The 21611-nt window shown below is 48.7% G+C and overlaps 1 protein-coding gene across 1 annotated transcript in view; it reads left to right on the top strand.

The window, feature by feature from the left end:
* Window positions 1-470: 470 nt before the first annotated feature.
* CACNG2 (calcium voltage-gated channel auxiliary subunit gamma 2) overlaps window positions 471-21611 on the top strand; it is a 108861-nt gene continuing 87720 nt past the window's right edge. The window contains exon 1 of the mRNA XM_021687622.1: window positions 471-766. Within this exon, the coding sequence (XP_021543297.1) occupies window positions 556-766 (211 nt within the window). The 5' untranslated portion in view covers window positions 471-555. The remainder of the gene's footprint in view (window positions 767-21611) is intronic.

The following is a 21611-nucleotide window of genomic DNA, read 5'->3' on the forward strand; positions in this document are numbered from 1 at the left end:
GCCAAGGAAGAGAACTGGCGAAGCAAAGGATTTTCATGGCGCAGGCCGCAGAGCCGAGCACGAAGACTGAAGGTTGCATCCCGGCTTTTACAATCTCTAACTGTCTAGGTCCCGACCATGAGAGATTGTGTTGAGAATGCGGCTGTTCCCTGGTTCACTGTGGAAGCCATCTCCAAATTAGCTATCACATATGGAAACTGGAGACCGGAATTTTAGGAAAAGAGATTAAGGCATCTCACTTGGGGGGGGTGGGGGGGTGTCTTTTTATTTTTTTCCTTTTTTAAAAAAAAAAAATTACTGCAACTGGAACAGTTTCTGATCTCAAAAGGCAAGCCTCTCTTCCCGTGTGATCTTTATAATTTACACTCTTTTCCGTGAGCTTTCTTACCTTCCTGTTTTTATATCTCTCCATAGTCTCTAGTCACACATATATCCATTATATTAGTAGTGGAATTATTTTTATTTATTTATTTATTTTTTGCTTTAGTACTCGCACCCTCACACACACTCTCCCGAGAACCAGAAGTCGGTTGGGTGTTTATATAATGAAGAATTATGGGGCTGTTTGATCGAGGTGTTCAAATGCTTTTAACCACCGTTGGTGCTTTCGCTGCCTTCAGTCTGATGACCATAGCTGTGGGAACCGACTATTGGCTCTACTCCAGAGGGGTTTGCAAGACCAAAAGTGTCAGTGAGAATGAAACCAGCAAAAAGAACGAGGAAGTTATGACCCATTCTGGATTATGGAGAACCTGCTGCCTAGAAGGTATTTGATTTCCCATCTCCTCCCCCTCTCCACTTCACCCCTCCCCTTCTCACTCCCCCTCCCCACCCTCCTCCAAATAAGTCCCCTTTACATTCCACCATTTTCTTACTTCACTGCTTCCACCACAGATCAAGGTTGGTTGGGTTAGTTTCAGAGGAAAGAAAATCAATAAGCAGAAACCATACTCAACTCTCAAACCTCCACCACCCCCCCCTTCCCCTAAACCTCTTCATTGGAATAATCTATGATATGATGAAAACAACAAGAAATTGTCTTTAAAAGTCGAATGAGCTCTGCCTGCTTTGGAATCATTAGGATTTGCCATTTGGTGTAGCATTGCCGTCTACAAGGGGCGAAAATAATTGCTTCTCTCAACACTGTTCCTCTTTTCGTAATGAAGAATTCGAAAATGCTCTTCCTTTCCCCCTCCTCCTCCCCTTACTCCCCAAAAGTCCCAGACACATCATCATCTGCAAATCTCCTTTAAAAAAAAAAATCTGTTGTTTCTAAGAATCCTTATTTGGTAAATCCTAATTATTCCAGGATCTCAAGCTGAGTTCAAGAGCATTTCGTAATGTCTATGAGCCACACATACCTTTCGGGGCGACTGGTTGCGTGTGTGTATGTGTGTGTATGTGTGTGCTTTAACGTTTACAAAGTCTAAAAATACATACGTCTCTCACAGGAAACAAGCCCAAGTTCTAATAAACAGCAATTGACTGGCAGGTTAGGCTGAGAACCAGTTCACATCCACGCAGAGTGACATGCCTGCTATCCAGAAGCAATAGAGTCAGCATTGAAGCCAACTTGAGCATCAGACATTGTGCAGGGAGGCCGGGAGGGAGGCAAGGGCTTGGGGAGCTTGAGGGGGGGAATGGGGGGCAGTGGACCAGGGGTATCAGCTGTTTGCCTTGATCTTGCAGGGTCACTGAGACATGTGTGTCTGTGCATGTGCTGTGGGCCAAGGGGTCCCCACGGTGTAAAGCCTGGGAGATCAGGGTACAGATGAAGGCATGTGTTTCTGAGATACATTAATAAGCACAGAAAAAAAAAACCAAAACGCAAAAAACTCCTGCAGGTCATACAAGCTGCATTTAGCAACAGACTTGAATATGAGGGACTGCATTTGAATGGCTATATATATATATATGTATCCATATCTGTATGTACAGGCTACAGCTACCCATAGAAAAACGTGAACAGAGAGATACATGTTTCTGTGCAGAGAGAAAGGGTTATGTGCTTTGCTTCTGACATGAACCAATGCCGGAGGCCGTTTGAGGCAGCGCTGGGAAGCGGGGACTGCAGGATTGTTTGTTAAGCTCAACATGGGATAGCGATGCAGGGACTTGAAGCCAGGAGATGGGGGAGAAGAGAGGGAAACGGATGGGAGAGGGAGAAACTGATGTGGCCCCAGGGTCTAACCCAAACTGAGCAAAAGCCGCTCTTTGGGAAATGGTTATGTCTGGGAAAGAGCACCAGTTTCGTGCCCCCCTCCCAACATTCTTGGTGCAAACGGTTGAGTGATGGCTGAACATGTTTTGAATAGCTAAGTGACTTCATTGAGCGATGGTCTATTTGACGCATACTGCATTTGGTGCCCTTTCTCAATCCAAACCGCTGCCTTGAACGTAGTCTGCAGAGGAGCTGTATGCTGAATACTCTATGCTCTTCCCCAGCCAGAGAATCAATATCAGGAAATTAATAGGGACTGTTTTAAACACACCCGTCCTTAAAAAATGAAAAGCCTTTCAAGCAGCTTGTCATTAACAGTGGAAAGGCTTCCATTTAATTAAACATTTATGGCAGACTTCTATTCCAAAAGAGAAGAAAAGCAAAGTGAATGAGAGTTGCTTTAGGGAAATGATCATAGTAGCAATTTGCCTTCCTTGGATTTTAGTTAGATGGATGGAGATATGCAGCCAAGAAATTAGAGGAAAGATGGAATATGATTTTAGGAGAAATATACTCAGAAATTGCTAAGTTGGTATAAATATACTTGTTATCAGGGTTTTACTTGCAAATTCTTCATTCTGTGATCTCTGAAACATTTTATAATTCCCAGAAGGCAAGAGGACTAGAGGTGGCTTTGGATCACTTGTATATTAAAAGGCTGAAGTATTTTCATTTAAATTCCATCTGTTTGGTGCCTACATCCCCAAATGTGCTGCCCACCCCCTTTAACTTTCTCTCCACCATCCCTAAAAGGGTTAGGATTACAACACTTTCCCAAGGGTTGTGTGATGTGCACCGGAGCTGTGGGTTTGGCCCCTCTCCCAGGCCTGGGGCCTCCGGGCAGTGAGGGGAGGGCTGGGGCAAGCTCCCTTCAGGATGCTATTCCTTTTCCACTTGTAGCCAAAGCACAGGCAGGAAGGGTGGGTGCTCGGGACCCTAGTTCAACCTGGCCTTCAATTTCTAAAGCATCTGTCCCTGTGGGGCTTTGTGGGCCTGGGACCGCCTTAGGAAGTTGGGCTTTGGCCACTTAGGAAGTGGTTTAAAGATTTTAAGCCACTTATTTTCAAAGACTGCACTGATTTCCGAAGACTGTAAGAGCACTTATTTCTGAAGGTTGGCACAGATGGTTCTCGTGGGGTGTTCCTCTACTCGCTTTCTGGAGCATTCAAAATAGGGTCAGCCTTTATGGAGATCATGTTGTCAGTGCTTCACCTGTCCCCCAGTCTATGTTTTTTTGTGAGAAATGGGACTTTCAAAAAAGATTCCCCCATCACCTCTGTATTGTATTTCCTGCCCACACCCTCCAAAAAAGTTGTGAACAGACTTCAAATCTCCCCAAGATGCTGCTGATAACTCCAGATAAAAAACAACCCTGTCTGCTTCTGATCTCTTCCGCTTTCTGGTTTTCACTCGGGCTTTTTGTCGCCTGAGACGCTTTTTCTTCCATTCACTTCTTGATGAAAATAAAAATCAGAAAATATTTCCCTGCCTCTGTTGCTGCTTTTGAAGTGTACCAGTCTGCTGAAGAATGAGGAGGGACAGGACCACCTGTTAGGGGTTGACACCCAGCAGCAGAGGAGAGGAACCAAGAAGAAGCCACAACCTTTATTATTTTTCCCTCTGCAGAGTGAACAGCCGAGTCTCTGTGTGTGAACCTGAACTCCCTAGCAGACTGGGGGTCCTTAGTGGGACTGACGGGGTGGGATGGGCTGCATGTGGATCCAGGTATGTGGAGCCCAATAGGAGAAGTCCTTGAACTTTTCAGGAAAGCTGCGCTAAGAGCCTCCGAATGGAGAGATGAGTTGGCCCTTTCAGGGAACAGTTCAATAAAATCCACAACAGGACCCGAAAGCATCGCTTCTGAGCGAGGCATCTCTGGGCCGTGCTGTGCCTTGCTGCTCAGGATATTAACCTCTGTTGTCACCTAAAGGAATCATTGTCTCCAGGGGCAGCAAGAAATTCACTCTGTGTTTGTTCTCTCCTGCGCCTCCCTCCTCTCTGTCCGGGCTCCACGGCTCCCCCAGAGGATTTCCAGCCCTGCAGAGGAGGAGTCAGGAGCAGTACAACGCGCCGTGGGTAGCAGAACCCGCCCTCCCTCTCTCGCCCCTTTCCTTGCTGTGAAGCAGCGCAGAAATCGTCTTCTCTGTCTCCACTGTTACATTCTCTCCACTGAATTTCCGATTTCCTCTTCCATCCACGGCTTCTCCCATCTTTGCTTCCACGTGCTGCTTGCTCACAGTGGCTCTGCAACCCTTGCTACCTCCCGACTCTCTTTGAGCAAGAAGTGTCTCAATTTTCCTGAACTGTCTCTGTCAAGTTGATAGTTGCATACCCTTTGCGAGGTGGCGAGGGCTCCACGCTGGGTTCAGCCGTGCCTCTCTTGTTCTCCAGAAGGAAAGTTCTCCCTATTTTAGGGATGCCAACAGCCTTTCCCAGATAATTTACCTTTAAGTGTGGATGAGCTGATTATGGAAGTTCTTAATGGGCCATCTCATGATATACCTAATCACTCCAGAATTCCCAAGATTATTTGACCCTTTGTAGGCACTTTGCACACAGTAGGTGCATAAAAATATTTATCAATGCATTGATTTCAAAATTCTTCAAATTATTTAAATTAATTCAAACATCATAAGGACATGTGACGAGCGAGTAATGAAGAAAGGAAGAAGGGGGTGAGGAAGTCAGGATGGTTGGTTTGTTCTTCCTGGTGCATCTTGTTTAAAAGAATAATAACAAATCACAAAATTCATTAATTCAATTCAGAAGGAGTCTGTCATTAGGGTTGTGTGGCTCCTAATTGGCTAGCGGAAAATTATCAGTAGACTCAGTCTCTGCAAGTGAGGAAAAAATAACCAATTGATTTTCTCCCCTTTTCCGCTTAAAGTACACCAAAGTCCACTTGGATTGTAATAGTCCCTGGAATAGACACTTTGGGTAGAGAGCAGGCATTATGGACCATCCCCATTTAGGTACCTCAGAATCTTCTATTCTCTAGCAAACCTCTCCACCCAGTTCCCAGGACCCTGAGAATAAATAGTCCCCAAGGTCTTAGGTTCTGACCAGCAGTTTTCCATAGAGCCAAGCCCCACATTCCTAAGCATCCTCACCTGGGAAGGCAAAGTTGAACCCTTTACTGAGGAACAAACTCTGCCAGTCCTTGCCCACTCACACTGCCCTTCCCGCCCCCACTGCCCTTCACAGCTGAGCAGAACTAGGCACACAGGAGTGACATCACACACCAAGGCCATATGGGCAGAGCCAGAACTTGAATCCAGGCCCCTCGCTTCCACCCTGCAAGCCTCCAGAGGGCTCTATGCACATATCCTGGCCTACTGTGTGGCCTTGTGCTCATATTCACTGCTAGCACTGGATTTTATCCTGTGTCCCATTAAGCGTCCCCCATCGAGGGCCCAGCCTGAGCCTGTCAGGAAATCTGGGTTCTGACCCACCTGACTCTCCAAACGCCACTCACTCCAGCTGCCCTGTGCTTTGAAGAGAGACAGTTCTGCCAGAACCCCCTCACTCCCACGAGGCGGAAGGAATGCGACACTGAACTTCAGGCCAGACCCACCACGTGCCTCTTTGGGCTTGCCCTTTCATTTTCGGAAGTGTCCTTAATGTAAACTATCCATTGGTTTTATGTTCGCAAGCATTTTTCAGAAAACAGCAAATTTAGGTCCCCTGTAGTCATGGAAGTTTTCAGGGGAAGCTTTGTGGCGTGGGGTGTAGTTGAAACAATTTTGCAGCCACACGGACCTGGGTTCATTCCAAGCACTGCAGCCTGGGAGATCCGGGGTAGGTTCTCTCACCTCTTCAAGCCTATTTCCTTCTCTGTGAAAAGAAAGCCAAATAGCTTTCTCACAGGGTGGTTTCTCTGACTGACTTGTCTGCGGTTGCAATCAACAACCCCAACCTGTACCCCTCCTACAGTCCTCCTTACTCTGTCTTCTTTTTCTTTACAGAGTACTTACCACCTTCTAGCACAGTACATAGTCTCCTCGTGGTATTTGTTGTCTGTCGCCACCCCTGGACTGCGCGCTCCAAGAGGGCAGGGATTGCGGTCTGTTTTGCGCTTTGCTGTAACCATGGCAACTAGGACGTTGCAAGCCGTCAGCCTTTGTTGGGGCGTGAACGCAGGACGTAGGACGCGGTGGGGATTCAGACATGGCGGTCCCTTCACACCGTCAAAGGATTGTTCTTTCAGTGGTACAAGGTGATCAGTGGTGGCAAAAGCATCCTTTTTTTTTTTTTGACATTCCAGAAAATAGTGAACTTGACACAGAGGAGGGCCAGAGGGTGGGAGAGAGAGAAAGAGAGAGAGGGAGAGAGAGAAGGGAGAGCAGTGTTCAACACACAAGGGATAAGAATAAGGAAAGATAACAAAAAGGAAAAGTGTTTGGAGAAAAAATAAATGCCTGAGAAGGAAGTGCTGGGGGGTGAGCGTCCTCTAAATAGATCCTGGCCGAGCTTTCCTGCCTCCACATCGTCCAGAGCGGCTGTCACAGAGATCCTGCGGGAGAGCTTCCCCTGAGCGTTCGCTTTCAGGTCAGGCGGGAGGAGAAGATACCGGACGAATGATGCAAAAGATTTTTAACCTGTTCAAAATTTGATGGTTCCTTTTAGCCTCAGATATAAGTATTGTGGCCGAAAGACCCATATTCAAATGATATATGCATTTTCAGTTTCTGGGTTAGTTTATAGGTACAGATCAGGCCATTCCTTCGCTCATTTATTTGTTAAATCTTTGATGAAGTTCTGCAAAGCGCCAGGTTGAAGTCAGGATGGGAAGTGGCTCCTTTCAGGGTCACAGCCCTCAGTCCTTAGAGCCTACTGGGAGAGATAGGCCCCAATTCAAAGAATATGTATACACACATATATGTAAATTACAACCATGATAAGCATTCTCAAGGGAGGTCTCATGGGACTGTGAGTTCAGAATATCGAGATGGTATCTAATCAGAGAAGGCTTCCCTGAGGAGGGGACACAAGAATGAATATCTGAAGGAGGAGTAGGAGTTAACTGGGTGAAGAGAGGAAGAAAGGCCATTCCAGGTCAGAGGGTAGCAAGTGCAGAGATCAGTGAGGAAGAGCGAGGCGAGGCCTGGGTGAAGCCTGGTGGCTGGAAAACAGAGCTGGGGGTGGGTCTGTAGTGGGGTGACAGTGCTGGATGGTGTGGGGACAGGGGTGCAGAAGTAGTTTAAGTCCCAGAGGTGTGTGGCCTTGTTAGTCTTGTTAAAGAGTTTTGTTCTTTGACTTTTGGCTTCTTGCTTATAAGCTGTGTGACCTTGGACTAGTTAATTTCATCTCTGTGCCTCCTTTGTGCCATCCGTTTAGTAACCGCCCCTAGGGTCATTGGAGGATTCGAGCCCCGCTCCCTGCTCCTCCTGCTTCCATCCCAATCTGATTGTGCTGGTCTCTTTGGCCTCCAAACTCCCCCTGAGAGTACAGAGAAGGGAGGGAATAGATCGACTCAACTCCAATCAACAAAATTCAAAATCCGCTCAGTGGAGGTGTTGACGGCAGGTGCCAGCCCTGTGCTAACACAGGAAGGCAGTGGTGAGCAGGCCCCCCATCCTGAGGACCATCCAGGTGAGTTCCCACAGGGGATCCCAAAGAACAGGCATCTCACCAAACGGCTCCACTCCATACCAGACATTTGACAGAGCCTGTTGCTGCCTCTCCTCCCCCTCCCACAAGTTCAGAGAGATTCCTGGCATCTCTTCCAATCGGTTAGGATCATCGAGGATTTGAGCTGGAATTTGAATGCGGCTCAGTTATATCCAGCAGACTTTTTGAAAATAGGAATTAGAGAGGAGAGCTCTTCATCCCCAATGCCAAGAAATGCATGTCAACCGTTTTGGGATCGTTGGTGAGCTGCGTGGGCCTCGCGGCATTCTGGTCCTCTCTTCTGGCTACGAGAGGGCCTTCTTCTCCCACTTCCGTCTCCCCTCGGTTCCCAGGCACGATCAATTATAAAGTGAACCATCTACTGAAACAGCTTTTGGGGGAGGAGAGAACGAACTTAATGGACACATCAATTGTAAAACACACTCGAGGTTCAGAAACCTTGAAAGCTAAAATATGTGCCTTAGAAGCATATGAAGATGCTAAGCTATCTTGCTGGCAGTGGGAAATGCAGGCAGGGTGCTCAGAGAGCCTGAGGGATTTCACCAGTACACAGCGAGGGCCTTCCCGTGACTCGGGGAGCAGCAGAAGGCAGAAGAGTGTGGTCCTACAGCATCTTTCTTGACAAGGAAAAGGGTGACAGTGGATCTCTATCCAACAGCCGTTCCCTGAGCAATGGCAGGTACTGTGTGAGAGTCTAGGACAGAGTCAAAGGCTCAGTCCCTGACCTCGGGCAAGAAAGACTTCTTGTCTAGCACTGAAGACACAGCAGTAAACAGACTATGACGACAGCACAGCACAAAACACAAGCACAGGGGATTCTGGGAGCACAGAGACGGGGGGGGGCGGGTGCCGTGGGAGACCGGGTTCTGAAGGATGCGTAGGGGTGAGCAAGCTAGGGAGAGGAAGAGCACCTCAGACTGAAGGAAGGGCCAGGTGCAGAAACAGATGCCCAAGCTGCCATGCCAAGGGTCCCGCGCAGCTGGAAGGGAGAAGGCAGGGAGGAGTGAGCCTGGGAGGCAGTGGGGATGTGCTCCCAAAGGAACAGAAATGGCTCACAGGGCAGTATGTGTTTCAGCATGGGAGAAAACGAGGCCCAGGAAGGCTCAAGCAAGGACAGCCAGTGGCTTTACCCATTAGCAAGCTCACTGGATGTTGAGGCTTTCCCGGAGGGCACCAGGGGTCGGCCGGAGCTGGTGAGCTTTACTGGGAAGGGGTGAGGCACAACGTGGAGGTTGTTGCAGTGAGCAGGTGACTTGCACAGAGTTGGTTGTAGTAAACAGAGAGAAGAGAGAAGATTATAAGGGATGCACAAAACAGGTGCATCGAGGTCTTCCCTTCTCTTCTGACTTCCCGGTATAAACCACCCCCCCAGCCCCCGCAGTTACAAAGATGCAGGAAGTCTCTGCTCAAATGTCACCTTCTCAAGGAGCCTTCTTGACTACCCTATTCTAAAGAAGCCCCCAGTCCTGTTACTCTCTTTCCTTTCCCTCTTCAACCTTTAACATTGACTTTTCCCTTCCTAGCATTTACTTGTCTGTGATCTGTGTCCCCCTATAAGACTGAATGCTCCAGGGGTGCCTGGGTGGCTCAGTTGATTAAGCAACTGCCTTCGGCTCAGGTCATGATCCTGGAGTCCCAGGATCGAGTCCCGCATCGGGCTCCCTGCTCAGCAGGGATTCTGCTTCTCCCTCTGACCCTCCCCCCTCTCATGTGCTCTCTCTCTCATTCTCTCTCTCTCACATAAATAAATAAAATCTTTAAAAAAAAAAAAAAAAAGAAAGATTGAATGCTCCATGAAGGTGGGTGCCGCATCTGTCTTGGCAGACAGAGAGAGTGCTGAGGAGCCACACGTTGGATCAATGACTAAAGAAACAGCGCCTGCCCTCAAGAAGCTCCCATCGAGAGAGGGGACAGGCTCCTAAACAAAATCTCCCAGCATCCTCTTGACCAGTCTTTTCTCCTAGGCTTGGCCGGAACCCCTTTGTGAAAGACTCAGAATAGGCAGGTGATCCCCCTTGCGCCCTGCACCCTGGGAGGCTCTCTTTGCGGGGGGCGGGGGGGGGGTGCCTCGGGGCCACAGCTTCGGCATAAAGCTGCAGGAAGCTGATAAGCCACAGCACACCTGCTCCCTCCCAGGCAGCAGTCACCTTTTCTCTCAATCTAAATCCTTGTTCCTTATCACCTGGCCCAGAGGCACTGCTTAGCAGCCCTGGGTCGGCTCTGAGGAGCCCCGCTCCTTTCCCTTGCTGACAGTCTTCATTCACTCTTCCCTGAACTTCCTTGACCTTGGTTAGTCTTCCGGCTGCTAACAAGAATGCCGAGGATTAGGTATGAGATCCCAGGAGCACGGTTGCTGGGGCCTCGTTGGACAGGGAATCAGCAACTTGCTTTGCTACCCCATCAACATGCCATTTAAATCCCCCAGCGCCAGCCTCTCTCTGGCCTGGCTGTGGGGCAAAATTCACTGGTGACTGGCTGCTGCTGACCCCGAGACCTTTATTCCAGTCTTGACCCACTGCTCTCCTCTCTCGCTTTCTCTGCATAAAGGATCATGCATTCTTTTCTGTCACTTCCGTCCCCACACCTCTGATCCTTCATCCTTCTTGAATTGTCCCTAAGGTTGGAAACCTTTCCCCCCAGTTTTCCTCCGATATATTTTGCAAAGGAGGTAACCCTGACATCACTTTGAAACTCAAAATAACTAGAATAATAACAGCTAATCACCCATTGAGTGCTTCCTTTGTGCTAAGCACTATTTAGATGGTTTTCAGAGGTTAGCTCTTATTTAACCTTTACGATTCTGAAGGTATATACGGTGATGCCCATTATCTCCATCTTAAGTAACTCACCGGAGGTCATACAGCAGAGCCCAAGCTGTCCATCCCCAAAACCTGTGCACAGCCTTCTGTTACACTAATTATATTTGCAATTTTCCCCTAGCCCCCAAATTTATAAATAAATATCTCGGAGAAGTTGAAGGCAAGGCTGAGCAGAAATTGCCATTTGTACTCCACGCATGATGAAGTCTTCAAAACTTTGAAGCGTCAGTTTGGATAGGCTCCCTACCCAGGACAGAGTGGGGGAAAGTGGCCGGGCTGCCAGTTTTTTCTCATTGCTTTGAGAACAGAAGAATGCCTCAAAATGCATGGACATCCCTCTCTCTGCAGTTCGTGGAGGGGGAGAGGGTGCATATACCCTCTCCCCCACCCTCTGCCAAGAGGGCCTGTTCCCAACCACATTCTGCTTGTCTCCAGGATTCGGCTAAATTGCCACTTCCCCAACACCTCAGCTGCCTCCCACCTAGGTGACATCACCTCCCTCTTTCCTCCCCCAGCGTTCACATATGCCTCTAACACATCTTCCATCTTCCCGTTGCTTGTTTCTGGTTCTGTCTCTACTTCTAGACCATGAGTTCCCTTAGCCACTTCATCAACAAAATTCACTGGGTTACTACGTGCCAAGTACCATCCTATTTAAAAAAGGTGAGAAGATGTGGCCCTGCCCTCCAGGAGCTTATGCTCTAGTGGGGGATATAGGGACACAAGCAAGCACACTCAGGGTGGGGACCTTGCTCCAGGAAGAGGTGTGAGAGAGCACGGATTGTTCAGGGGACCACACAAGGTTTCTGGTATGGCTCGGAGGGGAGGTAAGGGAAGGTATTAGTACCGGGGGACAAGATTGGACAGAGCCCACATCATGGAGGGACGGCTATGCTGTGCAAGGAGACCAGAGAGGAGATTGTCAAGAAGGGAACGACACGGTCAAACTCGCACTTTGGGAGGATGGTTCAGGAAGTGGGGATGGGAAGAGGAGGAGGAGGACAGAGCAGGGACTCCTGGAAGGAGAGGATTGCACAGTCTGACAAGTGATGAAGCAGCTGACCCAGGGAAGGGGACTGACCCCAGAGGATCCACAGGACCTGGGGACTGTTGTTGAGGAAGGTGTGACAGTGAGGGACCTTGTCTGAAATGGGGCAAAGAGGAGAAATCTGCAGGGAGAAGATGGTACCTTTCATCTTGGATAGAAGGATTCCAGATCTGTGCCCCCCAGGCCTCGCCAGTGCCAGGCATGTAGTAGGAGCTCAGTGAATGTTTGTTGAATGACTGAATGAATGAATGAATGAAGAAAAAGACATAGAACATAGCTTTGCATCTAGAGATTAGGATACATATTTAATCTCAGATTTTCTCCAGCACCTTCATAATCAGGATATTCCAGCCAGGCCTGGGTTCAAATCCCAGTGTTACCCCTTACCAGCTAGGTAACCTTGGACAAGGAACGGCACCTCTCTGGCTCGATTTTCTCTTGTGTAAATGGGAAAAGTTGTATCCTGCCTGTTACGGATCACACTTCCTGACCTATAGCAGTTGCAAACAGTGACCTGCCCAGGAGTTGTGTGTAGCCCTCAAATCTTCCACACATGAACTTCCCTATAAAAATCCCTTATTTTCGGCTTCTCTTGAGAAAAACAGTCAGGTTTTTGTAAGCGCGGGGTCCCTTTCCTGTTTGGCCCCAGTTGGCAGGGGCGGGGCAGGCAGCAGACAGATGTCCCTCCAGGGGTTGCAGGGGCTCTGCAGTCCCCCAAAGTCCCCTCTGCTCCCAAGCGTCTCCCCTGGCTGCCCTGCCTCGAATGCCCAGCTCCTCTGATGCCAATGGCAAATTGTAGGCGGAGGCTGTGTCTCCCGATGGCCCCCAAGTGCTGGAAATGTAAGCAAACCAAGAGCAGCCCAGGCAGGGCAGAGCCACCAACGGAGTGAACCAAGCCGTGCCTCTGGAAATAAATGCATGGAGAGCCAGTGGTCCCCTGGCAGTGGCTGCTGACGGGGTTGATTCAGGGGGAAGACTAGCCTCACCGGCCCCCGTTCATAAAGCATCTCTACAGGAACTTGCTGCTTTTAAAGAGAGGCTGTCGCCCACTTTATGCCACCCCCATAGTTTCTCTTTCAGAGTTTGACATTTTCTGACCTTGACCCCAGTTCGGGGGAAAGTGCACCCTGTCGTGCAGGCCACGTGGTGTGCTTTATTCAATAACTAAATGGCAGGCGCCAGGGAGTCAGCCCACATTGTGGGGCCAGTGGAGAGAGAGCAGGGGTGTTGCTGGAGCACGGGGGGCACAGGGGATTCTCTACTTTCCGTGGTTGCCTCACAAAGCTTCATAGAGAAGAGGAAAATTTCCAGAGTCTTCGGGGGAGGGAGGAGGGAGGCGCCCTGCAATTGCTCAGAATGGATAGGATATGAAGGTAAAGCCATGCCGTTTGATCTGTGGGAATGGCCAAATCGGATCCCGCTTGACACATGTTGGATGTTTGGTAGGCAAGGCTCTGTGCTGATTCGTGGAGCTCAGACACCAGTCAGCTCCTGCGGAAGGGGGTCTGCGCTGATCCCCGCTGCTGACATCACCCATCCTCTTCCCAGCCTCTCCTGCCTACCTCATTGTCTTCATCATGCTTTCTGCTCTCTGAGTTTGTCTAGAGTGTATATTATTTCTCTCTCAACCAGAATAGAAACTCTGGGAGACCAGGGTCCTTGGTCTGTCCTATTTACTGCCATAGCCCCAGGACTGAGATCAGCGTCTGGCACATAGTAGGTACTTAGGAAATGTTCGTTGGATGACAGAAGGCAGGCCCCTGCTCTGAAAGGGATGGAGGCCTAGCAGAAGAGACAGAGCCATACAAAAGCATGGGGGCCAGTGAGCTCAGGCACTGATAAAGGTGTGTGCATGGGCAGGATGAGAAAACAACTGTATTTGGGGAGGTCAGGGAAGGCGTTCTCGGGAAATGCCCTTCACAGTGGGTTTTGGAGATGAATAGGAGTTTGCCAAGGAGATCCAAAGAGAACGGCTCAAAGAAGGACGTGACACCACCTGAGGCCGCCCCCGTGAGGGTGAGGCCAAGGACAGAGCAGAGGGCCTCTTCTAGAGCAGCATTTTCAAACTGTGATGGAAACACTAACCCCCTGGGGGTCTTACTGACCCACAGGTGCCGATGCGGTGGGGTCCAGGCAGGGGGCTGAGATGCTGTTTCTAGCTCCCAGGTGAGGCTGATGTCACAGGTCTGCAGGCCACACTTTGAGAAGCAAGGTTTTGGAGCATGGCCAGAGGACGTGGATTTAAATCCTACCTCTGCCACCAGCCACCTGGGCCTGTTTGCTCACCTCTGAAAGGAAGATCGCAATCTTCCTCCGAAGCACTGAATAAGTTCAGAGCACCTGAACTTGGTAAAGCCATTAGTTTAGTCCCGGGCACTTCCCGTCAGTATGTTTCAGCTAATGTTGTTATTTAGGGTCAACAGTGGTGCCCACAGGTATGACAGGAATGGATGGTTTCCCCTGAGAGCTGATGGTGTTTGAGGGTCTCCTGTGTGTTGGGCCGAGTCCTAAGGACCACATGTATGTCACCTTGCTTAGGCTACACAGCACTCTATGATGTGGGTGTTATGATTCTTATCTTCCCTGTAGGAAATGGAGGGAGTGTATTAGTCTCCTATTGCTGCTGTAACAAATCACCACAAAGCTTAATGGCTTAAAATAACACCAACTAATCACCTTGCAGTTCTGGAGGTCAGGAGTCTGAAATTGGTCTCCCTGGATTGCAATCAAGGTGTCAATGGGCCTGTGTTCCTTCTAGAGGCTCTAGGGGTGAATCTGTTTCCTGGCCTTTTCCAGCTTCTAGAGACTGCCCACGTTCTATTGGGGCAGAAAGGCTTCCTCCATCTTCAAAGCTGGCAGGTGCCAGACAGAGTCCCTCCCATGTTGCATCCCTCTGACTCTGACTCTCCTGCGTCCCTCCTCCACATTTAAGGACCCTCATGATTACATTGGGCCCGCCTGGATAATCCAGGATAATCTCCCTCTCTTTAAGATCAGCCGATTAGCAACCTTAATTCCCCCTTGCCATGCAATGTAACATATTCACGGGTTATAGGAACTGGGGTGTGGGCATCTTCAGCAGGCCATTATTCTGCCAGTACAGGGAGTGAGTGTTTAAAGATCCCCTAATGTCACAACCTCAGAATGGTACTCCTGGAAGGGATTTTAGAGCTTGTATCAGGAAGGATTAGACTTGACAAGTAACAGAAACATAAAATTAACAGAGGCTTAAATAAGACAAAAGTTTATCCTCTCTTAAGTAAACCAATCTGGAGACACATAGTATAAGTTTGGTCTACAGGTGCCACAAATAGGTTAGCAATGCAGGCGCCTACCAGCTCCCTGCTCCACCATCCCTATGGTGTGGCCTTCAACCTCACAGTCTAGAATGGCTGCCAGAGCTCCAGCCACTGTCTTCACATTCCAGGCATCAAGGTGGAGAATGGCACAAAGAGACACAGGCAGAGGGCACCTGTCACATGGTTCTTAAGGAAATTTCCTAAAAGATATCACACAATATTTTTGCTTCGGTCACTGGTCAGAAGTGTGTCACCTGACCATACATTCACTATAAGGAAGTCTGGAAAAGATCCTCTTTATTCCAGGTTGAGGGAAAGTATCTAGCAGTATATCCAGGGAGCTCATCTAGTCTAGACGCTCACCTTGTGACCAAAGAATCTGAGGCCCAGAGAGATAGGGGATTCTGCCAGTGCCATGGAGCTAGCCAGCCACAGACCAGGAGCTGGATGCCCTGTTCCCTCCCAGCGTTTAGTGCAGAGCCTCCAGCGTTTAGTGCAGAGGCTGGAGGGCTGAGCACTTAGCACATAGTAGGAGCTCAGTAATGCTTGTGGAACCAACGGGATTTTGCCATCCTGCAACACCAAAAAATTCCCTGTGGACCATATACTCTGCCTCTCTGTGGGCAGGGCCGCCTGCTCTCCTGGGTCTCTATCCCATTGCTCCCGCTTACACCTCTGTGCACCCTCGGGTGAGCTCCGGGCTTCTCTACCTGTCCCACAAAGTCACACGGAAGGGCAGTAGGATCTGACAAAAGGGAGCCCTCAGATAGCACTGAGAAACAGAGGAACGGGGGCATCTGCTTGGAGATGGGGCTTTATGTCTGGGGTGGGGGGAGGGGTGGCCGGAAACGATCTGGCATTCCTTAGTGGCAGTGTTCGTGCCGACACAGTGCAGTGGGGGATGGAAGCTGATCAAAGCCCGAAGCCAGGCGGCAACCCATCTCCCCACGGGCTGCAAAAGCCAAAGGTCGGGCATCTGCTGCCCTGCCAGTTCAGAAGTGCACAAAGATCGTGTACTTTCTCAGGCTTCTCTGTGTTCGAGTCTCTGTCTCCTCAAGCAGGTGGTAAGGCCCTTGAGACAGGGGGCTGTCAGACCTGCCTATGTGCCCCCTTGCCCCGTGGGGTGCCTGGCACATGATGGGCACTTGGTCCATAAACGGGGGATTGGCTGATCAGTCAGAATGCAATAGCCAGCGTCTGGCACATAGTAGGCTCTCAGCAAACTGTTTTAAGGAAAGAAGGGATAAAAGGAAGAAAGGAAGGAAGGATGAAAAGACAGACGCAGGAAGGGAGGGATCCATTGGTCTGAGTCTTGGCTCGCCATGGAAGTAGTGGCTCGGAGAACAGGCTGCTCTCCCGGCCTCAGCCCAGCAAGAGCGGAGTCCCTCCCCCAGGACCGAGTTCACAGGAGAACAGAAGACCTGGCCCGGTAAGGTCTGTTTCAAAGGGCCTCCCCTCTAGCTTGAGAACACTGTGCCTTTCGGCCTTCCCAGGGGGCCTCAGTGGCCACAGTGCCTGGCACCAGGGTTCCAAGGACATGGCCAGAGGCAGGATAGGCGGGGTGGCTGATGCCTGCGAGGGAAGAGTACCACAGGGGAAAAGAAGCCACCCCCACCCCATGTCTAAGACAGTGGCTTAAAAAGGGAGAGACTGGGAGAGCAGGAGGTGGGACCAAGGAACAAACGGGAAGCAGAAGTGCAGCAAAACGAGGTTGGTGTTGGGGGGAGAACATGCAAAGGATGGGCAGAGGCCGCTGGGAGGGAGGGAAGATGGCCGGGCATGGGGGCCATCCCCTCTCGGAGCAGATGGAACAGCGGAGCCAGAGGGTCCATGACAGTTGGTGGGAGGGAAGAGAAACAGGAGCAGAGTGCGGAGAGGGGCCTGCCTCACTCCAGGCAGCGACAGACACCCCACTTCCAGCCCCGAAAACACTGCAGGAGGAGAATTCACCCAGACCTAGAGAGTTCAGAGAATAACCAGGCAGGGGAGGAATATTCCTGGACTGAGGGATGAAGCTGCAAAGCCTGTGGTCAGGACTGAGGCTAAAATTACAGGCCAGGCGACAGGACCGCACACCAGAGCAGCCTGGGACCATAGATTTTCCCTAGAATCCAACCACATCCTGCCCTAGTTTCTTCCCTGATTGATTAAGCAGTGCGATCCAGCAGAAAGAGCTCTGTTAGGGCATCAGACGGGCGTGGGTTTGAATCCCGACCAGCTCCACAACCCCGGGGAGGGGGGTGATTCTCTGCCATTTCTCATCTGCCACAGAACACAGGAATAATAATGCCTACCACGCAGTGGGTTACAAAATTTAAAATAATCTCTATAAAGGACTTGTACACAGAGTAGGGGCTCAAAAGATCATCAATGTTGCAAATCAAGATTTCCCAGCCTTCAGTCATTTGGGTACCGCCTTCATTACGTTTGCCATATCCAGGTACCACCTATGTTGTTATCAATTGAATACTTCTCTAACTGATCCTGTTTTAGCCTCATCCTAAGCAATAATAGCCAAGGAATCACTCGCTTAATGCGCTAGTGAAAATTTTAACACACGTTAAAAATACTCCACTTAAATCTGTTGAAATGGTCATCCCTCTACCAATTAAATTCATCTCAGATACCACAACAGCCCATCATTCACTTCGCAAAAGCACCATTCTGACTTATAAACCATCCACCAGGTTTGGAAAATATGGAGAGACTGGTGTCTCCTCATCCCCATTACTCATAGGCTTTCTTCTTTAGTGATAGAGGGCCACTGGGGTGGAAAGCAAAGAGAAGGTCAGAGGCCAATCCACAGAAATTGCTTGGACTCCAAGAGCCTTTCTGTGGCATAGGGAACACTCAGCTCTTCGTTAAAATTTGACCCATGCTTACATCTCTGGAAGGACAATGGTGTGGACTACAGCCCAGAGAGAGGTCATGAGCCTATCTCCTTTGCTGACAGATGAGCCTGAGCTGAAGGACTTGCCCTCTGTCTTCCTGTAGGTCTTCACCCAAATGACTGAAGGCTGGGAAATCTTGATTTGCAACATCGATGATCTTTTGAGCCCCAACTCTGTGTACAAGTCCTTTATAGAGATTATTTTAAATTTTATAACCCACTGCGTGGTAGGCCTTATTATTCCTGTGTTCTGTGGCAGATGAGAGACGGGAGAGAATCATTCCCCTCTTCCTTTCCTGAAAAGGATCAGGAGATGCCCCCTCCCAAGACCACCTAAGGGAGAGGAATTAGCTCTTTCCTCTGCATCTACTAGAAGTGAAGGGATTTCTTTCTCCACCCTAGAGTCTCTCAAACATTGAGGGATTTGCCCCTAGTGTGAAGAAATGCTATGAGATTTCTCAGTAATGACTGTCCTTGCGGGGGGTGGGGGGGGCGGTGAGGCCCCAGCCTTGTAGTAATAGTAATGACTGTCTTGCATGACAGTAATGGCAGAAAGGATTTGGAGGGATCTAGGACAGGTTTGCAATTATGTGGGTTAGGACTCCAGGTGTTGGGTCAGAGCAGAGGAACACAGGTGTGTCCTTCCCCACCTTTGGTCCTGACTCAACCACTTGGTTTCACAGGTTCATCTATAGAGCATGCTCTTGAAATTGTAGTGTTGAACTTCACCCCGAGCATGTTTATCCTGAAGATCCAGCACTGTCTCATTACAGCCTAGACTGCTGAAAAGAGACAGTTATTTCTTAAACAGTTGAACAAATCAACACTATTAAAGGTATAAACTAGGGCGCCTGGGTGGCTCAGTTGGTTCGCGACTGCCTTCAGCTCAGGTCATGATCCTGGAGTCCCGGGATCGAGTCCCGCATCGGGCTCCCTGCTCAGCGGGGAGTCTGCTTCTCCCTCTCCCGCTCCCCCCTCTCGTGCTCACTCTCTCTCTCTCAAATAAATAAATAAAATCTTTAAAAATAAATAAATAAATAAAGGTATAAACTAATTGCTGGGTATTAATGTGGGGGGTTGGAAATAAATCACCATCTATGCAGCCATGAACAGAGAGGCTGGGAAAGACAGGATACCTCAAAGAAAGAATTGAGAGCAGTGTGCTTTCCCTTTGGAGGGGCCTGAGCTGTCGTGAACTAGTTGGCTCTAAGAGCCCCCTTTGGGATGGCAGGCGTGGGGGAAGTAAGCGTTCTCACAATGAAGCTGATGGGATTTTAATAGCCAGACAGATGGCCTGAGAAAAAAAGGAAGATTTTTTTTCAAATGAGGGAAAACACTTCCATAGCTTCCCTTCAATTAAAACAAAGTGAGAGCCCTCCATGTCGGGAAGATTTATCACCATTATTAGTATTGTCAGTTTGGAGGTCTTCTTTTTAATAATTGCACGATTAAGCATCAATAATAAAGTAGGGTAGTATTTTCCAACAAATTAGAGGGTGTAGCTGTCCACTGACTTTCAATGCAATTATTATCACTTTGGCTTCATTGGATTTCACAATTTAATAATGATCCCAAATAATTGTGTTGTTGCTCTTCTTATTTATACAATCAAACATTTATTACTTATTGGATTTTTTAGTGGCCATGCTCCTAGCAACTGCAGGTTCCACACAAGCCACCAGTGAGCAGCCAGCATTTCTCAAAATCTTGTGTCACAAAGCCTAGGAAGAGGAGGAAATGCAAAGAAAAGGAGGTCTTCAAAAAGAAAGAGAGGCTAGAGAGGGAAGGAAGAGAAGAAAACATCTGCTGAGCACCACCCCCACCCCCGCCCCAGGTACTAAGGGCTTTTATTGTCTCCTCAGAACAACACGCAGCATCTGTGTTAGGGTCTCATGTAGCAGGGAGGAGACTAAGGAGCTCAGAGATTAAGTAAATGGCCCAAAGTGGCACAGCTAACAGGTGCAGAGGCGGGAGTCAGGTTCAGGGCTCCCTCTCCACCCTATTCACTCCAGCAGGGGGCTTCCTGCCCTGTAGCTCCTTCTCCAGGTATTACCACACTGTGAGAATCATCCCTGTCCCTGGAGATGGACTATCCAGAGGCTAAAAGGTAGCAAATCCACAGGGGAATCCTGCCTCCTGGTCTGCCTATATTACACTTCCCTAATTCAGTGATCCGATTCTCCTAATGGCTGAACATTGTAAAGATAAGCTGATGCTGGTCCCCAAAAGCATGCAGCCCAGGCATCCTTTGGCTGTACCAAAAATGGACACCATAGGGAGAGGAGGAAGGAACATTCCATAAGAAATGTACATGTACCAAGTGCATGTCTACCGTGGGCTGGATACTTTGGGAGCTACAACTGTATAGACCTTCTTTCATTCAATCCCTACAGTGTTTCCTGCATGGCAGTGATTCCCGTTGCACAGATGAGAGAACTGAGGCCAAAAGAAAAATGACCTTTTCAGGTTAGTTGTTGGTGGAGTTTGGATTTAAATCCTGGAAACCCAGTGGATTCCAAACATTAGTAATCAATTTTACTTCAGCATCAGGATCATGAATTTCGATAAAGGACAAAAGGAAGAAGTGGGAGAGATTAAGGATGTGACCTGAAAAGAGACTGAGAATAAAGGTGGTTGCCCAAGGGATGATGGATTTGAGTCCTTTCCTGTCCAAAAGCTGACACTCAAATCCAATTCAGCAAGCACTCACTGGTTGTCAACAATATGCACATCATGGCCCTAAAGCACCAGGTGCCAACCAAAGGTTTGGATTTACTGCCATCTTCCATTTTAGAAACTTTTGATGCTGAATAAAGAGATGTACTATTTTTCCCCAGGAAAGATAAAATAACTTAGTTGCTCTTCACTGTGCTGTTTCCAAATAAGAAAGTTCTGGTCTCTGTACTAGAGCGTTTGGAAGCATTCTCTACGTGCTAAGTTGCTGCATCGGTTAACTTTAGGCTTTGAGCTCTAAACCAACTGCAAGTGAGGGTGGAGGTCTGAAGAAAAAGATAAAGGGAAAAGTCACAGAAATACAACCAAAGAGAAAGAAAAAGATGATAGGTAGATAGATGATAGATGAATGGATGGATAGATAGATTGACCGATCAATAAAGATAGGCAGACCTTGAGCTTCTAACTTATGAAGAAAGCAGATAAAAATTTTTAAATAAAATAAAACATAGGACATGATTTTTCTATTTTTCTTTCCTATTCTTTATTTAAAAAATAAGTTTATGGGGCGCCTGGGTGGCTCAGTCGTTTGAGCATCCAACTCTTGGTTTCGGCTCAGGTCATGATCTCAGGGTCATGAGACTGAGCTCCACATTGGGCTCCGTGCTCAGTGAGGAGTCTGCTTGGGGTCCTCTCCCTCTACCCCTGCCCCTGCCTCTGCTATCTCTCTCTCTTTCTCCCCCTCTCAAATAAATCTTAAAATTTTTAAAAAATAAATTTATAAAAAGGCTGACAGGAGAAAAAGAATGAAAGAGTGCAGGACAGAATCAGAGTTGTTAGATGTGGTGTGCTGGTAACAATGGAGGTAGCAATGAAGGAGGTGATGGTTGTGGTGGTGATGGTGATAATGGTAGTGGTGGTGATGATGGTGTTAGTGGTGGTGGTGGGGGTGATGGTGGTGGTGGTGCTGGTGGTGCTGGTGGTGTTAATGGTGGTGGTGGTCATGACAGTGGTAGTGATGGTGGTGATG

The sequence above is a fragment of the Neomonachus schauinslandi genome, chromosome 5, assembly GCF_002201575.2.
Source record: "Neomonachus schauinslandi chromosome 5, ASM220157v2, whole genome shotgun sequence".
NCBI classification, from domain to species: Eukaryota; Metazoa; Chordata; class Mammalia; order Carnivora; family Phocidae; genus Neomonachus; species Neomonachus schauinslandi.